The following is a 22,726-nucleotide window of genomic DNA, read 5'->3' on the forward strand; positions in this document are numbered from 1 at the left end:
AGGTGGAAGAGAAATAAACCGAAAACTGTAACAAAGAAATATTGCATGTGTCTTGTAAAAAATTTACCTTTTACGAAAATTAAAAAAAGTAAAAAATAATATTTTAGTCCTTTTTTGTTGTTCAATTTTTTTCTTATTTTTTTTTCCATAAAAATCATCTAAAATCGTCAAGTTTAGAAAATATAGCTAATTATAAAAATAGAAAACAACAAGAAGCTATTTATAAGCACATTTTACAGTTAAAAACCCTTAATTTTAATGACCTTTCGGTAAATATATACATATATGCAATAAATACAGCAGACCGTATAATTTTTTAACTCCTAATTTCGTATTTTCTATCCTTTTTTTCTTTTTAAATGTCGCTTTGTTTGCCTTCTATCACCAAGCTCTTCATTTGAAATATATTCCTGCTTTCAAATCAAACATAGTTTAAAACGACTTGAAGGTTTTTAAAAAAATTTATAATATTTTATTTTTGTCACGTTCTCGAAATTGTAAATGAGGAAGGGATATTTATTTACTTCTATAATAGGGCCCGATTTAGAAATCCGGGGGCTGTGGAGACAAAACTGTCCGGGGCCCCCTTTATCATAACTTCAAACCACATTTACGAGCTCTTTGCTTGCAAAATGCTTTTAAATTATTTATAAAAGTAAACTATTATATGTTAGCATATTTGAGATTATAATTTATTTCAATTTTCGTTAACTCGCAGTTCATATAGATGATTCTTAAAAGAAAAAAAAGAAAAGAAAAACACTCACACACAAAATATTTGGTTACATTCAGAAGGTCCGCAGACTTCATGATAAATCAGACCCTGCTCTTTAGTTAAGATCACATTACCTTTGACAGAAGTAACTTGCCATCGTAACTAGCATATTTAAATTATTCATGCTAATGGCGATGGTAAATTACTTCTATGAAAAAGAATAAACAAATTAATTTAACTTGAACACCTCCTCCAAAATAGAAGATGTGCGCGCACTAAAAATATCATCACTAACATTATTTCCTTTTTATTTGTAACATTATTTTCCAAAATAAATTTGACGCTTACTATTTTGTATCATTAAACCCACATCTTTACGCGATCGCGTGAACTACAATCGCTAAGATGGCATTGCAATCTATGGAAGAAACTTCGAATAATTTCTTTGACTCATGTTCTTTATGATGTTTCTGTGTGCATTACCCATTCGAGAAAGCATTTCCGGCCTTGCTTTGCTATATGATTTCGAGTCGTTAAGATGCNTACGCAATCGCGTGAACTACAATCGCTAAGATAGCATTGCAATCTATGGAAGAAACTTCGATTAATTTCTTTGACTCATGTTCTTTATGATGTTTCTGTGTGCATTACCCATTCGAGAAAGCGTTTCCGGCCTTGCTTTGCTATATGACTTCGAGTCGTTAAGATGCATCCTTATTCTCTTACAGACTATTCTCGCTGCATGCGATTCGCATGTTCATGCGTCATTGTAGTTCACGCATGTACGAATAGATCTTCTTACATATAGTATGTAGTTTTTTAACATTCGCACGAGCAACTAGTATGAATGCTGTTTTAGAGATTCTAGAACGTTAAATTGAGACACCCTCTTTTGGGGCATTTCCGGAGGTGATTGCATATTCCCTAAATCGAGTTTGCCATCTTCTTTTATACTTTGCGTAAACTTAGTGTAATATTCTTTTTAATTTCTCTTGTGACTCGGTCCGATTTTCACTGATTTTTGGTGACGGTACCTAAGCGCAAACTTCCGGAAAGTTTTATCTCCAAACTTTTTTTTATAATCATAAAAATAAATTATGTTTTTCAATGAGACCCTCAAATTTACCCACGATGTCATTTTATGACGAAATTCCGGATTTTTTAACGTCAGCAAACACTAGATCTCACATAGTTGCAAATAAGGGCATGCCTCCGAGAGTTCAGGGTACCAAAAATAATTTTTTTCTACAAATAAGAAAATTTTTTTATAAACATCTTTAAACATATCAAGTTTTAAAATTTGCTGCTGGTGGTGCTTTGTAACTCATAACACTTTTTAAATCCTTTTTCTTTTTCACTTTTTAAATAAATCATATCCGCATCCACTACATTTTTTCCGCACTTTTATTTTTTTTTTAAATGGATGCTTCTGTAATAATTGTACTATACGAGGACCAAATTAAGAGCTGTTCATCAGACTGAGCCCAAAATCTTTGACTGGTTAAATTGAAAAGTTTATTTTTTTTATTCACTTATTGAAGTGGGGCAAAAACATGAAATGAGAAAAAAAAATGCTATATATGTATTGGCTTGTTAACATTTTAATAAATTTTACCCCTTAAAGTTCGTTCGATTCTGCGATGCTTCTTATTTTCAATTTTTTTTTTCTTTTTTAGATGTTTTTTTTTTCCTTCAACTATTTGCACGCTACTGTGCTGTTGCCCCCAAAACCTTGGCACAGGTATCAATACACATATCCTTGGATTCCGTACCGATTGGGTACTTACAACTCGAGAAGAAGAATACCGCTGAAATCACATTATTGCGTCGAATCACGTGATTGTGCTTGGCGTGTTAACGATACAGCTATTAGGCATGGTTTATTATCATGTTGAATCAATCTTCGTTGCAGATTTAATTGGATACCTGCAAGCGATGTCACGCGTGAATGTCGAACCTACTTGGCTGCTGAATTTTTGCATATCCAAGCATGACATCGCTTGCAGATATTCAATTCTTGAAATTTCATTAAGAATTAAATCTACACGCGTCCACCTAAAGTTGTCTTGTTCTTAAAGTTCTACTTAAAAGCAATTATATTTTTTATTTCTAGACATCAAATTTAAACTAAAAATACGTATTTATGCATTTAACTTTCGATGTCTGAAATTTTATGATTTCATTGAACTGGAATAAAAAGAATTATCAAAACGTCACAAATGGAGAATAAACTTTACATATAAAGGACCGTAAAGTGAACAAATAATCTTAAGTTAATATGCACTGTTAATTAACGATTTATGCAAATAAATGTTTTTTGGTTTAACTTCACATTACGACTTAAAGCATACATTCATTAAAATAACAAAACAAAAAAATTACTATGAAAATTGTTTAAATTCAACGTGTTGTCTATAAATGGTTCGATTTTTACACTGATAAATGTTTAAAGAGTTTCTATTCTAATGCTAAGCATCACTTTTTACGTTTAACGCGTTTTACGTTTAACGCATTTAATTAAAATTAAAGCACGTTTAATCATTATGAATGCGGATCCCCACTGCGGTAATAAGCTTACCTACTTGTTGATCATTTGTTTATGTCAGAAGAAATTGCAGAATTTTATAAGCCTTTATTTTTGGATTTAAGGTACATTAATTTACGCAACCCTACAATAATTTAAATACTACATTATTTAAATGAAGCAAATAAAATTTTTTTTGTTTAGAACTAAAAATATAAATTTAGCAGATAAAGAAAAGAAATAGAAGTAAACTAAAATACTACTATAAAGATACAAATTCAAAATTGTAGAGCGCTAACTCTTCATATCTCCATCCTGGATAAACCGTTTCCTTTTATGCTAAGGGGTTTTACTCTTAATTAATGACTATCTTAATTAGAGCATAGGTACTCAACGTGTTTTAGATCATCACCCATCTTTCAAGTCAAAAAAATTTCAACACCCTCTTATTAAGGAAAAAAAAAGTAACAATAGTATAGAAATATTAAAACTATTTTGTACAATTTTTAGTCTTTATCGTCACATAAAATAATGCTTTTTTTTTCTTTTTTTTTTGTAAAAAATATTGAGTGAAACGTATTTTAAAATCATACCAGATTTTTTTTTTTTTTTTTTGTGAGCTAACAGCTGGTAATTTAAAGTTAGTTACGTTTTGATAACATCTCTCTGAATTATCTAAAAGTGAGCAAAAAATGAATACAAATTTTAATATTTTATGTTCATGTATAATGAATTTCAAATCTTTCTTTTTGTTTGGTTGCTTAAAATGCATGTTTAATATTAGTTAAAACAAATATATAATTTCTGGAGTAATTTAAGGAAGCCTTTAGGGCATAAAAGTTTCAAATCCATACGAAAATTCATGCAGCCATTCACCACAAAAATCATAAAGTAAATATTATACTTTCTTGTCATACTTAAGAAGTCTTTTTTTAAGACAAATAATTTTAATAATAAATAAGCATTGAGATACTTATCGTAACTTTTTGATACAAAATAAGAAAATTTGGAATTTTTAATGTGTATTTATACTAATTCCATCTACAGTTTTTCAAGGATCCTTTAGAAATTTAACACCTTTGCAATAATTATTAACTTGCTTGCACCCCTTAAAAGTTTTCACCTCCCACCAGGGGTCGATAGCGTCTATGTTGGGAAAAAATATTTCAGACATTAATTGGGATGATGCGAAGCATTAAAAACCATCTATCCGCTTATGGTTTTCGATTATGGTAACAAAGAACAGAATTTCAACTTTTTCGTGTAATTATTGTGACACCAGATTCAAGTTCAGCTTTGGTTCAACTCAAGAGAATAAATTAGTTTTGATTCAATGTGTGAGATGGCAGCACTATATATATTTTTTTGAAATTTTGAAAAAAATAATTATTAAAGTGTATACGTTAGAAGATAAGAGAAGCCTGATTCAATGCTCAACTAAAACTTCTGTAAATCGCAAAAAAAAGAAGAAAAAAATTACTGTAAAAAACAATGCACTAAAGCTTAATTACAAATTGGTTAAATGGGGACAAAAAGTTTTGCTTGCTTGTTACTTTTTCTAAGGGGAAAATAACGAACACGGCATATTTTATATAATAATAAAGTTCAAAAATAAATAAAATTATTTCTCACAGCAATTAAATATGTTTTTCCCTTTTTAATTAGTTTTAATTTCAAAAAATATAAACGATACATCATTTTTCTTAATACTATAAATTTACGCAAAGTTATAAGTTAACACAATTTTAATATTAAATTCAATAAAGAAAAATCTAAGCAAAATAGAAATGCATAATATAATACATTAAAAAGATGAAAATTATAAATATAATTAGCAACTTGAAAATTATCGTGAATACTAAATGTAAAATAAATATTCCTTTAAATTATATGCATTAAAAAATATTGTATCGTAAAAATTTGATATTTAATTTATTACAATTTAAATTTAATTTTTTCAAAAAATATTCAAAATGAGAGATAAATTGTTTATGGAAATAACTCAAAGATAGTGTAAATAATATAAACAAAATATCTAACGAACTTATCAATATTAGTAAAAAAATAGACAAATAGCGTATTTGCAAATGCTAGTTTACTAAATAAAAGTAGAATACGTCTTATGGTAATGGTACATTACATTTTAAATTCAGATTGTTAGTTTGTCTCGTGAATGTGATTAACAAGTACAGAAATTGTTGTTGCGTGACAATTTTACAAGTTCATAATAATGATGCGGGGCGGGGGGATATATTACATATATAAACGTATTAACATTTAATAAGCGTTACAAAATTGATATTGAGCACCTCAGCTTTTCACGATGCGTCAAACTTTTTTTAGTATCTTAACACTTTATTGATCGGCAATTTCACACAGAAACTTTATCGGCTATCATTTTGTACTTGAGTATGGAACTAAAATAAAACATTCTAAATATTAACTTTAAAGTCATCGGTCAACAACACATGACCGATGACGTGTATCCCGAGTTCAATGACGAACGAACTCTTCATCAGTCAACAACTTTTGGGCATGAAAAGACGAGTTAACTTGTTAATAGTCAACAATGTCTACCAATACCTAGGAAAGTATTTGGCTTTAATATTGCATCAATTTTTTTTTTCTTCCCAATTTGGTTTGAATATCTCAACCACTTGCTTACTCTTAAAAGATAGAACAATTTCAGTGCTGCCATCTAGGCAAAAATTCTTTACCTAGCCATATAACGTTTTAAATTAAATATTTTTTTTTTACACTTGTTTTCGTGTTATTCTTTGTTCGGTATTTAAATCCAAAATATTTTTGTATGCTTTTAAAAGATTCAATGCAGAATCTTTGGAAAAAATGAGAAAAATAAAGACTTTCATAAAAAAAACTTCTTAAAATGCATTAATTGCATTTTTTCTTTTTTTTAATTAGAAGAATATTTAACTTGTCTTCCTGGAATATTCGCTGAGCGCCTTTATTGGTTTCAACTGATAAGTATTTTTTTTAAAAAATAAAACAAAAATTTTTTTTTAAAATTATGTTTTGTTTCTATTTTAGCAATGATCCCTCATTGAACTTTCAGTGCAGAGGGTGGGATAAAATTATTGTGCTTTTGTGTTACTATTCTTTAAAAGAGGAGATATGTAAAATAGTGGGACTATAAAATAGTTATTAGCAGACTAATGCTTAATTTGTTAACTTTAATATTTTATTATGTTAATTTAATATTTATTAAAAAGTACAAAAATAAATTTTTTTTACATATGTTGAAAAGTTTTTTGGAAAAAAAAAATTAAAGAACTTTAGAATAATTTTTATTTCAAGATTGCCAAAATGTGGTTTTAAATCATTATGATTGTTTCTGATTAATTAAAAAAAAATTTAAGTTAATAACAGAGTTTTTAATAAAATAATGTTACTTTTTAATATAATTTAATAAAATAATGTTTGTGTAACCCATCATGAAAATCATGTTTCTTTCATGAAAAAATTTGAATTTTAAATTTAAGCAAAAGAAAATTACTTAGCTGAATATGATGTAAATATAGAAATGTTTTAGCGTCATTAAACAATGGAAAATTATAACTAATTTTTAAAAAAAAAAAATTTTTTATTTTTTATTTTTTATTTTTACTAGTTTTACAATAATGAATGAAAAATACGAGATTCTTACAAGAGAAACTTAACAAAGTTAAATGGATAGTAAATTCATAAAAATTTGATATACACTTCAATATGTCTGTATACTTCAATTTTTTTGTAATCTTTCTTCAAAAATACAATAGATACAATATAAATAAATAGAGACAATTGAAATATAAAAGATACAATATCGTCTTCACATTTTAAAAATTAAAAAACTCATTTTTGTATTTTTTTATCAAATTTTTTTGATAAAAAAAAGTGATTAGTAATATGTATGTAAAACATTACTTGGGTGCCAAGTACGCACACAACAAAGAAAATTTTTTTGCCACATTCAAATTTTTATCTTACTAAAGATAGCCACAAAAGTTAGTACAATAATTAATTATACAATTAGTTACAATTAGTTACATTTATTTAAGTATTGCACCACAAAAATAAAGAGTTTCAGATGCAATATATATTTCAATTGAAACAAAAATCATTTTGCTGTTGGAATACATAAAGAAGTAAAAGTGACAAAAGTCTCAAATGTTTTCAATGGTCGGGGTAACAATAGACACACTGTATGCTGAAGTGGCAACATGCCAAATCATGTCCCCAGATGATATACATGGTAATGTCTTCATTGGTTCAATGACTCAAAAAGAGCCTAGCCTGGGCGCATGACAAAAATATGCTACAAAGATTCGTAATATTTTGCAGCTGAACATAAATGGCACCAAGAGAAAGATTCATGAATTTGCAAAATCTTTTAGGAAAAACAATGTAAATATTGAGAAAAGCTCAATGTTTGATTCAAATTTGAAACTTATTTTCTCTTTAATTCCAATTGCAAAGGAAAATAACAAACTCTTATAGGAAAATTTGAAATTAACAAATAATAAATAGATGAATGGCTTACAGTTGACCATAAATGGCACCCAGAAAAGATTTCTGGACTCACAATGGCTCTTAGGAAAAACAATGTAAATAATGAGAGCGCCTGTAAGACATATTTTAACCGAATGTGAAACCAATAAAAATAATAAATATATCAATATTTCGCAGGCAGTCCTGTAAATTATGATGATTTAAAACAAAACGGAATATTATTTCAAAAATTGCTGTAAATTGTGAGCTAAAAATTTTTAATTTTTTAAAAAAAATCTCACAAATGTTAAGTTTTTTCCAATACAATCCTAATATTCCCTAGTTTCTATTCAACAACACTGTCAAAGTAACTTGATACAAAGTACAAGAAACGAATGAAATAAAAATATGACCACCGAAGCCGACGTCTTCAGGGGGTACCGGCCTCGGCAGCCATTAAAAACAAAACCATTTCTAATTGAGGGAGAAGCAAATGCTTAAAATATCTCCCTCAGTACCCCGATGGTTTTGTATAGAGGTCCAGGAAAAACAAGATGCATTCAAAATAATTAACAAATTAAGAAAAGAAACTCAATCAAAATCACCAGAAAAATAAAATTTTTATTTTTAAATAAAATTATTTTAAATAAAATTATTTATTTAAAAATAAAATTTTTATTTTTCTGATGATTTTGATTGAGTTTCTTTTCTTAATTTGTTAATTATTTTGAATGCATCTTGTTTTTCCTGGACCTCTATACAAAACCATCGGGGTACTGAGGGAGATATTTTAAGCATTTGCTTCTCCCTCAATTAGAAATGGTTTTGTTTTTAATGGCTACCGAGGCCGGTACCCCCTGAAGACGTCGGCTTTGGTGGTCATATTTTTATTTCATTCGTTTCTTGTATTGATACTTTTTTCTGAAATTTCTGCTGCTTCTTAGCGCGTTTTTTTCAAAGAAGTTTTATCCTTTTCGAATTTTATTATTTGTGTTTTCTTTCAGTATTGATACAAAGTATTATAGAATAACTGTTAATTATTGTATACGAAAAAGATAATAAAAAATTAATAAACATATTAACAATAGAAGTTTATTTTATTAAATAATATTTGACACAATTCTGAAAAATAATTTGTTCTTCACTCGAAAACATAGTGTACATATGATTTTTTTTCTTTGATTTTTGAGATTTATCTAAATATTTCTTAATCTATAAAATATAACTGTAAAACATAATTGTAAAATAAATCTATACAACAAAATAGAAAAAAAAATGCACACACACACACAAACTGGAGTTGAAATAGCGAACAAAAACTTCACTCACATATATATGACACTAAAATATACAAAATATTGTGGCACAAAAATATTAGCACTGACATTAAATTAATACATGCAATTTCATTTGAATAGTTCAAAGTAAAAAAAAAAAATTTCAATGTATGACACGAAAATCTTACTTTCTGTGAATTAAACAAATATTTGAATTGCATTAAAATAAATAAACATAACAATAAAAAATTACAGAAATCAGAAAACATGGGATTGTCAAGAATAAATTGCTCAAATGAAAAGTTATCAATTCAGTCGAACTTTCCTTTAACAAGCATAAAGGGACTGCTTTTAAAAAACAGGTTTCCAGTTAAAATCATGTAAGTTCATAAATACAAACTAAATTAAAAATATAATTTATTTTTTATTTCTTTACAATTAGTATTTTCAGTACAATTTTGTACAAAAGTAAATAATTTGCTTTAAACTTTCAAATATTCACTTTGTTGTATTAATGTTCTTCAGATAAGCTTCATGGCCTTTTAAACAATGCAACATCAAAAAGGAATTCGTCAACTCACAAAACATCAGAAATAAATTTTTCTAAGAAGGGAATTTTTCTGAGCTTGGGAGGTAAAATTAAGTAGAAATTTTATGAATTAAAAAAATTGCGATTACTGAAACTAGGGATTGCTTATTACAAGCATACAAGCAAGCCAAAGACATAACATTATACAAATCAAATATTTCAGGTTTCTTAAATAAATCAGGTCTCTTTATACATGAGTTAGACTGTATTAGAGCAAGCGAAATATTTCTAATTCTATTACCGATTAGTTTTATAAAAAATATTTTACAAATAAACAAGTCCAAAAGGAAGTAAGATGTAGTGAAAGTAAGAAAGTAGATATAGAGAACAAAAAAGATCATTATTCTAAATTATTTAGAAGCATTTTTTTTAATTTTTTTATAATTAATGCAAACTTTGCATTACTGAATTTTAAGATGGAATTATCATAAAAATACAGGTATTTTTTTATGAAATAATAATACTCTCATAAACATCTAAACTGAACTATGTAAATAAGACACTCATAATAACTATGTAAACATATGACACAAGATAAATATAAAAACCAAGTATCTAAGTTTCAAAACATGACTTCATAATAAAAAGAAAATGATATGTTTATTTTAAGAGTAATAGATAAATGATATGAGAACATTTTTAATGAACAAAAATCTAGTTATGGTAAATTTTCAATAAAGTGTTAAGATCCATTTCATAAGAATTAAATAAATATTTCACCTATGTTGAAAAAATTTCAAGATTATAAAAGTATTGTTACAAAATTAATTCAGTTTAATGTGAAATATTACATGGACTTAATATGATATGTATATTATCAGTGGTGATTACAAAAAATTCCCAGAATTGCACATCTTGTAGCATTTATGAGAATCAATTGTGAAGCATGATCATTGCATTAAAAGATTAAAGTCTGTGGAATTAATTTTCATTGCCCCTGCAAAGCATTCACCACCTCGTCAAATGCAACAAAATCGTTAATTCGGCGAAAGTATTGGTGAATAATTTTTCTACCAAAAAGAAATATATATATTCTCCTCAATCCAGAAAAGAAGAAAAAAAGTAAAAGTAAATTCTCAATTCCTGTATTTTTTATTCGATTACAGTCATTACAGATAAGTTGCATAACAGATTAGAATTATATTAAGTACTATAGATAATGTAAGTAACACAAGAGATTATGAAAGCACAGATTACTAAGTTTGTTGCCAGATCAAGTGACATAACTTGACAAATTTTTTCCTACAGTTTGTGTCAATAAAACAGATTATATGGTAGTAAGATGCATATTATCATCCAAATTGGATGCAAAAAATATGTGGCAATAACATAATGTTGCCTAATGTTTTTTCTTAAATTACAGCTCTAGACAATTACATCATAACTGCAAAATAACTTATGATTTGAATTTGCATTTTATAAAACAATTCAAAGCGTGGTAAATTTGTATTTTGATTTGAAGTTTTCTATGTTAAAAAATTAATCATAAGAAATTGTTAAGATTTGCTAAGAATTTTGAACTTTGGCCTATACTTTTAATATTCGGCTAATTTACCAGCTAATAATTTAAGGTTCTTAACGTGGGCCCAGAATATTTCATTATAAAAATTTAATAATTTTCATTGAGACCAAGTATTATAAAAACTAAGAGAAAATTGCCCTTTCTTTAAAAGCTACTAAGTAAAGTAGTTCTAATTTCAATTTTGTCATCTGCTTTAACTTTCTAATTCATTAAATTTCAAAATATTTTATTAATCAAGTGTTTTACACATTAAACCAAAAATGAGCAAGACCAAAAATCAAGTGAACAAGTTCTACTCAAATATGTTAAGTATTTACTAGAAACTTGGAACAAATGCATAACAAATCAAGATTTTTATTCAATCAAGATTATTATAATTACTGTCATCTAATGCTAAAAAATAGATTAATTCAACAATCATATTTTTCATTAAAAAAACTCATTTGATTGATTTTGTAAAGGCTTTTGCTGTAGTTAGAAATGCTTTTGAAGCATTTTTAAAAATTATGAAAGGATCTTGTAGCACTGCGAAATATAATTCAAACAAAATCAACTAATAATGAAAATCACATATTTATGTTTATGTAAAATGAAGCTAATAAAATCATGTTATTACTAATAACATTGATAATTAGTAGCAATGAAGATATCAAAGCGACATGAACTAATATTAAAATGCACAAAGAAACAAAATATTTTTTTTTAAAAAATATTTAAACAAAAGAATATTTAGTTTTTTTTTTCAAAGAAAACAACTTTTTAAAAAAAACTAAAGAAATTAATGAAATGAATTAGTAATAACAAAATGATTGTTCACAAAATTAGAATCAATATTCCTGGAAGAAATTAGTGCACTTTTAGGAACTTAGTTCAGGGGTGATTGTGAGCCCAAGTCAAAATTCCGGAAAATTCATTGAGTTAAAAAGTTTAAAAAAAAAAGAAGAAGAGGAAGAAAAAAAAGAACACTTTAATTGAAAAATTAGAAAAAAATTTAAACAAGTTTTTTTTCTTTTTTCTCAATATTTGTTAGTTAACTTAAAATATATTTACAATTTTACACATACCTATACCATTTACACATAGCTATGATGACCTGGAGAAGTAATTAAAATTTACAAATATGTCTTTCTTTCTTGAGTTTATGATTATAACAACTATTTATTGATAAAAAATGAAAATTAATCATGAATATGAGCTTATAAAGTATCTCTTTGGCTCTTCCTTATAAACAAATAAAATAAACTGTGTTTTTAAGTTCCACCTTTGAAAATTTGATTTTCGGAAACTTCTGTAATCAATGATTTATTGAAACATCTGGACCTTCGATCTCCGGAAACTTCCGGATCACTGTTAGCGAAAATTCCGGAAATCCGGATTTTTTCCAGAGCACAATCAGCCCTGTTAGTATGCATTTTAAGACAAACTTTAGTGCAAAAGTTAAAATAGTAAAAGCAAGTTGCATTCAAATGCAATTTTCTCTAAAATAAAATTTTGAAAAAAAAAGAGGTCTTTTTTTTGCCTTGATTATAATAAGCTTTCATATTTCATACAATTTAAAAAATATAGTTTTATGAAAATTTGGAACTTAAAAAAAATAATCATGGCATATCATATTTAACTAAAAAAAATTAAATAAGAAACCCAATGTTAAAAAATTATTTGCTCAAAGTGTATCTTAATATTCTTTAACTAATAAAATAAGACATGCCAAGACATTTGCAGAGGAACAAGGTATTTTGCAATAGTTTTACCAATAGTTTTGTAACAGGAAATGCAAATGTTCAGTTCAAATAAACTTTAAAAATAGGTAACAATAGTTCTTCACACAAATAAGTTATAGATGAATTGAATACTGTAACATACTTTTAACAAAAAATAAAACTTATTGCACAAAAAAATTAGAAAGAAATACAGTTTTTTTAAATAAAAACTTTTAAGGAGTAATCAAAACCCCTCATAGAAATACATGGTTAACATGTATCATTAAAGTTAAAAAGTAAAGTTGTATTTACCTAACTCTACAATTTAAAACATAATAATAAAAACCTAGAACTATCAACTAGTTAAATTATTCTTTTCCTCAAGTTTTTCAGAAAGAATAGATTGATGATACAAACGAATATTTTTCAGTTCTTTACGTAATTTATCTCGAACAATTTGTAGATTTTCAATAGAAGTTTTATTATTGGGAATCTTGGCACATTTGGCATCACTATTTTCCGGTGTTGAAGCTATTTCAGATATTGCTTTCTCCAAGATCTTATTGGATTCTATAGGGACATCACAAGGAAAACTTTCACATTCCTAGAGAATTAAGAACACATAAATACATAATACAATAAAATAATTCTTTTAGGAACATTAACTTTTGCCTATAGCAATCTTAAGTTTTGCTTTTGTAAAAAATACAACTCATCAATTATAGAAAAATGTCCAAAGTCATGGGCATTACAGGGATCTAATAGTTGCTTATATTTCACTGATAAGAAGAAAAATATTCTGAAAAGTCCAAAATGCCGGCAAAAAGATTAATTATTTTATCGCCTTCCTGTTTTTAACTTTAAGCAATTGAATGTGATGATAGTTCGCAAAAATTTTCTTTCTTTGTCTGAAATAACACAGGGAACTTTTATAGATTTCTGATTATTGAGGGGGCATATATCCAACGTCCACTCGCAAACAATCCAAATAAATTACATAAAAACAAGCAAAAATATTGTCTGTTTCATATCTTGCGTAGAGAAAAAACATTTAAAAAAGGGCATTATCGGTCTATAGTAATAAAATTGATATTCAAACACTGTTAATACATTAAATTTTTTATAGCTTAATAAATGATATTTTTGAAACATCCTAAACCATATTCCTCATGGCAGAAACGCAGTGACATGGCGACATTGTCGCAGAACAATACAGAGTTCTTGCAGAAAGATTTTTCTTTTAAAAAGTTTTAGTTTTCTTTTCTACATAAATTTACACGTAATATTTGAATCATGCATTTTGATCACTTTTTGGCATGCTCAATTTATGGCGATAATTCTGTAAATCGATGTAATGTTTCAATTGTATTTTCGGCATTTTTTTATATTGATTTTCAAGTGGTTTTTAAATATCCAAATTTATTTTAAACAATACGGAAAATTAGATTTGTGTCTTTGAGTATTTACTTTTTAAGGCAATGATTTTATTGATTTTTTTTGGCAGTTATCGCTATTGATTTCTCCACAGTTTTTAAATCCAATATTTTTTTATATGATACGATTTATTACAACAACCTAATCTTGAAACAAAACAAGCATTTGAGTAATCCCTTTTTTACTTGTCCGATTTGCGTGATTTAGTCATCTATCTTTTTTCGGAGATTACTACTACGTGGATTTCGTGATTTATAATTATTTATTTTTATTTTGACGATTATTAACAAAATGCGACAAAGGAAAAAATAGTGCATCCCCCCATTAAAATGTGAAAATATCACCAATAAAATTAGAATAAAAAATTATTACATGGTCAATTAAAAAAAATTAGGTATAGTTTTTTGTTTGAAAACACAGCACTTTTGTTATTTTAAATTAGTAGCATATATGTTTGTTATTATTAAAAGTATCTTGCAGAAAGATATTAGTGCTATTGAGTTTTGTCGCAGATAGCTCGAAAAAATCCTGCCACAGGGACTATATTATAAAAATTACAAACTCACAATGAAATGGGGAAAAATTACAAACATTTATAAAATTATTTCAAATAAAATATACCTCAGTAGTCAACACTGCATCTTCTGAACAAACGACACCTTCTGAAGCAAGAGACCGTAGAGAGAACTTTAAATGACCCATAGACATCAATAATCTATTTATTGTGTCTGGATCAAAATTTCTAAGTGTTTTAGTAGTCTCCATCTTTATATATAAACAAACATAAATAATTAAAAAACTTTGAATACATATGAACTATCAGTTTGTAGAAACAGAAATAACAAATAAAATTGCTTGTACAGTTGAACCTGTTTATCTCGAAATTTCTAAAATTCCCTACACTTACTGTCTAAAATCAATGTATTTTGCATGTTTATGTCGAATTTTTTTTCAAAATCTCCGTTTCTCAAATTTCTAATGATAGAGCACAAATGTCATAACTTTCTACATCAGTAGAACTCGTAGACAGAGATGAATTTTGTGAACCCACTGGAAGTAGGGATGAACAGGTTAGCGGTGTTTCTTGGAATTTCAATCACTATCCCTGCCCTTAACTTAAAATGATTCTGACAGTAAGTGAGGGCTTAATGAGTAGTGACCAACAGGGGTTAGCTTTTCAGCATAGAAAAGAAAGCTAAGAATAGAAATTCATTTTGACCACAAAATTGCAACCAATGGATCAAAGGATAATTAAGAGTTTTAAAGTGTACTATAGAAAAAAGTTGGGAAGCAAACTTGTAGATGCCATTGATGAAAAAAGTAAGACAATATCAGAATTACTGTTTTGCCTGGAGAAATTTGTCTCTAAAAACTATCCAAAATGATTTTAAAAAGCTGGTTTTAAGAATAGCTGTGGAAGATGATGAATAAGAGGTTGAAGGCAACAGTAAAGAAGAATAAAATATTAACGCTGAAAATGGAATAAAATCTGGATTTAATGTTGACCTTAATTTTGAAGATTTTTACAAGTGGACAACTGCCTGGCAACACGAGGAACATTGACAGATGTGGAAATCATAGATAATGTCAAAGGAATATCAGATGAAGAGGAAGAAGCTGAAGATCATATTGATGAATCAAAAGTGAATGCAAAAGGAGTAGAAAAAGCTGTAAAATTCTTATAAACTACTCTTGAAACCCAGGAAAATGTTAGCTCTGAGGAATTTGCGATCTTTCTAACCTCAAAAGAATAATCGTAACAAATAAGATTATAGGTCAAAAATCTTGGAAAAATTATTTTCAGCGTTAAATGTATGTTAAAAAACTGCTATGTAAATATATGTAAGTGGTATAATTAGTATATAATGTATGTGGTATAATTAGAAATGTCTATATTTTTCTACTAAAAACAATTACACTTTTAATAGAATTTCCTAATTCAATTAAAAAAAGTACCTGTATAACTCAAAACCTCTTTATCTCGAATTTTTCGCTTATTCCGTGAGATTCGAGATAAACAGGTTCAACTGTATTTCCTACGAAATTTCAAAGATACATACAATTTACCAAAATCATTAGTGATTTGATCAATAAATAAGATAACTATGAACACTGGNCATTAGTGTATTACTTCATCGTTTTTTCTTCTTTTTAAGATTATTTCCAAAAAAAAAAATTTTTTTTTAGTTGGGTTTAACAATAAAAAACGCCTTTTTGTAGCGATTCAGAAAACCGGAAAAATCAGTTATCCGGAATAGCGATGGTCCCGATCATTCCGGATAATCGGTTCCCAACTGTAGTTGTTTTTTTACTCAGTAGTGGTAGTTATTTATTTACGTCACACTAGAGCTGCACCATTGACGACCGTCTGACGATAATTCAGAGACAATTGCCAACACAATTTTGATTCTCTGTAAAGGAAATAGACAGGCCATCACAACTTTGATCCTCTGTTGAGGAAATGACTCCCACGCTTTGGTAGCTCAGAGACCTGCGGATGAAGCTACCCACTTTATAGTAGAAAGGCTTAATGAGAACATATACAGTGCACCCACGGTCCCTTCACAGGCTGATCAGATTGGTCAATCACCTGCTGAGTGACCACTGTCAGTAATGCTTGACTTTGGTAATCTACTGACTAGTCCGCTGACTAGTTTTACGACCAGTCCGCAGTAGTACTGTTTATTTGAGATTTCAATATGATTGAATAATATTCAGTTAACAATTTTTTATTTCATGATTGAATAATATTCAGTTAAAAAAAAATTATTTCATGATTGAATATTATTCAGTTAAAATACTTTTAAATTTTCTAAAGAAAAAAAAATTTTTTTTTTCGAAAACTTAATTTAAAAAACAAATTGGAAATAGATATTAATTAAAAGGACAGAGCCTGATTTGAATTCTCAGGACTGAAGAGTGGCACCTATGTTCAGCAAATTTGAATTTTTAAAGTTAAAATTCCGCAGATATTTTAATTTAAAATTATAAAAAATTTATATATATTTAAAATTTATATACAAAAATATGCAAATACATATTTATAAAATTATTATAATAAGTAAAATTAAAAAAAGAGTTTTAGCAAGTAAAGAAACATTAGTAAGTTGCTAACAAAGCATTGTTTTTCATTGCAAATGGACCAACTGTAAACTAACGTTTTTATTATGATTTATAAACTAACACCGACACTAAAACATATTCTTTTGTTACACTTTTAATATACATAATTATCTATAACTATTCCTCATGTAATCTTACTATTGAAAGGAAAACCATTAAATTTTAATCAGTTTCAGAGAAGACAATATATACCATAATATGACTGAATTTACTTGTCTAACATATCACATTAACCCATGATCAAGGCTAAATACAGATTTGGCAGGATCCAGGATAAAATTTACAGCAAGCTCCTTTCTTAAAACACTAAAAAATCTTACTTTAATATCTTATCAAATTTTTAAAAAGCCTTCATTCAAAATTGAAGTTCTTATAGAAATGAAAGAAAATTCTCTTTAGGTTTTAAAGGGGTGATAGTGAGACAAAGTGAAAAATCCTCAAAATTTCATGTGCAAAAAATATCAAGATATTAATTTAAATTACCATACATGTTTCCTATTTAACATAATGTTGTTTAAATAAAATTTATAATTTAATTTTTTACCAATGATGAATATCGCACTTTTATAGTAACTAACTTACACGAATCGCGATGTGGGATTTTTTAAATTGCGTGAACATGAGGCGTGATTTTGTATTTTTAAAATCGCTTGAAAACAAATCACGGTTTCGGAATTTAAAATTGTATGAATACAAATCGCAATGTACTTTTTGTAAGCCACGTGAATACAAATCGCAATGTATAACTTAAATAAGGTAAATGCAAAAAACAATGTTTAATATTCAAACTGTGAGAATACGAACCGTGATATTAGCGGTGGATTCCGGCACTACTCAAAATGGTGAAAATCCACCAAACTAAAAGAATTAATCTGAGGATTCATGCCCATTGGCAGAAGAATGTAAGCGTCTCCTTAACGGGAATTAGCAAAACTTTCAAAATTTGAATTTTAGACAGAGGAATTCCGTGAAGATTTTGTCAGATTATATGTTTTTGATTAGCGAAAGTTCTAGAACCAATGGTCTAATGGTCTCGAGAAATGTGGAATTTCGCGAGATATTTCCCAAAAAATCATATGCCATGCACACCTAATTCTTAGACCCGAAAGGATTATACCAAAAATCTGGAATTACAGGATACCCCAGGGATACAATCACATCTGTTTTTCTTTTTAGAAAATTAGGTTTTAAAAAAAATTGCACAGAATTTAGACCAAGCCTTGGGCATCTCTTTTCCTACAGCTTACTTAACTGATGACTGCCAAATATTTTGTTTTTAGGGACAGATTTTAAAAAGGAATAAGTTCATATTATTTTTAGGTTATTATATATTGTGTTTTTAAGTTCATATTATATTTAATTTTATTTTAGTCTTTATTACTTTTATATCTCATTATTTCATGGCATTTTGCATTATACATCTGAGTACCACTTATTTTTAATCTTTTTTAAATAAACAAATAGTTCTCAGATAAGACTTTTTTTTAAGTTATTTTTCAACATTTAATATTAATTTACAGTATTCTTGGAAAACTAGGCCTTGGACACATTTTGGTGTTGGATAGTATTATTGCTATAATAGAATAAAATGATTGTTTTAGGAACATTAACTTTTGTCTATTGCAATCTTAAGTTTAGCTTTTGTAAAAAATACAAATCAGCAATTATAGAAAAATGTCCAAAATCATGGGTATTACAGGGATCTAATAGTTGCCGATATTTCACTGATAAGAAGAAAAATATTCCGAAATGTCCAAAATGCCTGCAAAAAGATTAATTATTTTATCTCTTTCTTGTTTCAAACTTTAAGGAATTGAATCTGATGATAGTTCGCAAAAATTTTCTTTCTTTGCCTGAAATATTGTGGCGAACTTGTAGAGATTTCTAATTATTGAAGGGGCATACATCCACCGTCACCTCCCAAACAAAATAAATTATATAAAAACAAGAAAAAATACTGCCTGTTTCATATTTTGAGGAGAAAAAAAAACATTTAAAAAAGGGGCATTATTGGTCTATAGTAATAAAATTGCTATTTAAGGACAAACTGTTAATACACCAGGGCTCGAAAAAACTCAAAAATTTTACCCGTCCCCGAGGACGGCTTGTCCAACAATGTACCCGTCCTCCTTTGAAACTAACCCGTCGCTTCTAAATAAATAAAAATATAATTTTCTCTTATTTATTACAAACATTCACATAAATTGCACAATGAATTAGTAGTTACAAGGATTACAAATACTACGATTGCATTATACAGTAATAAAAGGAATACTAGGTTACTAATAGGAACCTAGTATAACAAATAATTTATTTCTTTTATGAAATTATTTATTTATTTCATGAAATAATTTAAATGACAAATGTCAAGTTATCTGGAATGTCAAGTTATCCGAGGGTACTGCGTTTTTTAAATGAATGAAATATGACGTTTGCCAGTTCCACAATCAAGCTAATGATTTATAGAGGTTTCTGCACAAAAATCTGAAAGGGGTTTTCCATTTAGGTAGATGTTCATAATTGCGTTTAACACTTCTTGTTTAAGACCAGTACGTAATGTTTTCTTCTTTTTATTGTAAGTTCATTGCTGAAAAGTCCCTTTCAACAGCTGCAGTACGGGAGACAGAGAATATCAATTCCACCATGCGCAGTATGTTGCTGTATTTCTAGATTAGAGGGTCATTTTAGAAGTGAGGCGCTAGACTCTTGTCAGATAGCAAAAATTGAAAAGGTATAATCAACATCAATGGGAAAATGGTCGTCTGCACGGACGTCGGATTTGAGAAATTCGTTGTCCGCTGGGAATTTTTGACCGCTGAGGACGGGCGGTTTTTCGAGCCCTGTAATACACTAAATTTTTTATAGCTTTATAAATGATATTTTTGAAACACCCTAAACTATATTATAAAAATTACAAACACACAATGAAATGGGGGAAAATTACAAACATTTATAAAATTATTTCAAATAAAATATACCTCAGTAGCCAACACTGCATCTTCTGAACAGACACCTTCTGAAGCAAGAGACCGTAGGGAGAACTTCAAATGACCCATAGACATCAATAATCTATTTATTGTGTCTGGATCAAAATTTCTAAGTGTTTTAGTAGTCTCCATCTTTATATATAAACAAACATAAACAATTAAAAAACTTTGAATGCATATGTACTAACAGTTTGTAGAAACAGAAATAACAAATAAAATTGCTTGTACAGTTGAACCGGTTTATCTCGAAAACCTCTTTATCTCGAAATTTCTAAAATTCCCTACATTTACTCTCTAAAATCAATGTATTTTCCATGTTTATTTCTAAATTTTTTTTTCAAAACCTCTGTTTCTCGAATTTCTGATGATAGAACACAAATGTCATAACTTTCTATATCAGTAGAACTCGTAGACAGAGATGAATTTCGTGAACCCACAGGAAGTAGGGATTAACAGGTTGGGGGTGTTTTTTGGAATTTCAATCACTGTCCCTGCCCTTAACTAGAAAGGAATACAATGATTCTGATAGTAAGTGAGGGGTTAATGAGTAGTGACCAACAGGGGTTAGCTTTTCAACATAGATAAGAAAGCTAAGAATAGAAATTCATTTTGACCTCAAAATTGCAACCAATGGATCAAAGGATAATTAAGAGTTTTAAAGTGAACTATAGAAAAAAGTTGGGAAGCAAACTTGTAGATGCCATTGATGAAAAAAGTTAGATGATATCAGAATTACTGTTTTGCCTGGAGAAATGTGCCTCTAAAAACTATCCAAAATGATTTTAAAAAGCTGGTTTTAAGAATAGCTGTGGAAGATGATGAATAAGAGGTTGAAGGCATCAGTAAAGAAGAATAAAATGTTAACGCTGAAAATGTAATGAAATCTAGATTTAATGTTGACCTTAATTTTGAAGATTTTTACAAGTGGACAACTGCCTGGCAACACGAGGAACATTGACAGATGCGGAAATCATAGATAATGTCAAAGGAATATCAGATGAAGAGGAAGAAGCTGAAGATCATATTGATGAATCAAAAGTGAATGCAAAAGGAGTAGAAAAAGCTGTAAAATTCTTATAAACTACTCTTGAAACCCAGGAAAATGTTAGCTCTGAGGAATTTGCGATCTTTCTAACCTCAAAAGAATAATCGTAACAAATAAGATTATAGGTCAAAAATCTTGGAAAAATTATTTTCAGCGTTAAATGTATGTTAAAAAACTGCTATGTAAATATATGTAAGTGGTATAATTAGTATATAATGTATGTGGTATAATTAGAAATGTCTATATTTTTCTACTAAAAACAATTACACTTTTAATAGAATTTCCTAATTCAATTAAAAAAAGTACCTGTATAACTCAAAACCTCTTTATCTCGAATTTTTCGCTTATTCCGTGAGATTCGAGATAAACAGGTTCAACTGTATTTCCTACGAAATTTCAAAGATACATACAATTTACCAAAATCATTAGTGATTTGATCAATAAATAAGATAACTATGAACACTGGATACAATTAGAACTATTGATACTCTGAAGAAAATACAGAAAATTTTGTCATGCACAAAATCATAAAAATTTATAATTTTTCTAAGCAAGTATTTATATTTTAAAATAAAAGCAATTATTCCCTCACAAGTTAATTGTACATTGTTAATGGGTACTATTCGTCTCAAATTAGAAATTAATTAATGTAGGAATTCAATAATGGCAAATGAAAACAAAAACGGACTATCGTTATTATAAATAGAGTTTGCTAAGTTATAAAGAGACATAATAGTTTATAAGGGCAATGTTAGATAATTTCTAACATCTAAAATGATTACTAGTTCTCAAATATGTAAAAAAAAGTAACTAAATTATATGAATTCATATTTACTGTCATTCAAGCACATCGAATTAATACCTTGCCAACGAAACTTCGATCCTTTGCAATATTTATACTTTTGGCCATCAAGTATTGGAGTTCAACAACAAAACAACAGTAAACCAAAACCAAAGAAGTCAGGAAGCGCAGGAGGTGAAACAGTAGTGCTTCTACGTTTTGAACGGAGTTAGTCATTTCCCATTTATATTGCCATCTACATTGAAAATTATGCAAACAAAAACTTACATCATTATATTATTTAAACTGATTAAAATTTGCTTTTTCTGTGGCTAAAACATATTTTCAATTTAATTTCTAAATTTTCATGTGAAAATTATGAAAGTACTTCTTATTTAAATTAAATTGTTTGCTAATTTTAAGTAAAGTTTTAATCTCAATAGATGGCGATACTATGACGTTCTGTACTGAGGAAAGTTAATGCTCCTTTCTTGGCATGCAAAGGCTTGTCCATCTCCTTTTTTCTACTCTGTGGCTCCAA

The 22,726-nt window shown here is 28.0% G+C and overlaps 2 protein-coding genes across 5 annotated transcripts in view; one reads left to right on the forward strand and one right to left on the reverse strand.

Annotated features, from left to right (window-relative positions):
- Positions 1-22,726, forward strand: part of LOC107456732 (BLOC-1 related complex subunit 5) — a 67,297-nt gene that overhangs the window by 30,690 nt on the left and 13,881 nt on the right. The window lies entirely within an intron of this gene.
- On the reverse strand, positions 8,806-22,438 carry LOC107456727 (uncharacterized). 4 transcript variants are annotated; one of them, XM_043047643.2, is made up of 3 exons: positions 22,267-22,438; positions 20,351-20,491; positions 8,806-13,419 (listed from the first exon to the last, which is right to left on the reverse strand). In XM_043047643.2, exons 1-3 carry the CDS (start codon positions 22,420-22,422, stop codon positions 13,171-13,173), a joined length of 546 nt encoding a protein of 181 aa, XP_042903577.1. In that variant the 5' UTR covers positions 22,423-22,438; the 3' UTR covers positions 8,806-13,170. The 4 variants fall into 4 exon arrangements, with proteins under 4 accessions (XP_042903577.1, XP_042903579.1, XP_042903576.1 ...); XM_043047645.2 differs by having other exon boundaries at positions 22,240-22,438; XM_043047642.2 differs by lacking the exon at positions 20,351-20,491 and adding an exon at positions 14,871-15,014 and having other exon boundaries at positions 22,267-22,435.

Source organism: Parasteatoda tepidariorum, chromosome 4 (assembly GCF_043381705.1).
Source record: "Parasteatoda tepidariorum isolate YZ-2023 chromosome 4, CAS_Ptep_4.0, whole genome shotgun sequence".
Lineage (NCBI taxonomy): Eukaryota > Metazoa > Arthropoda > Arachnida > Araneae > Theridiidae > Parasteatoda > Parasteatoda tepidariorum.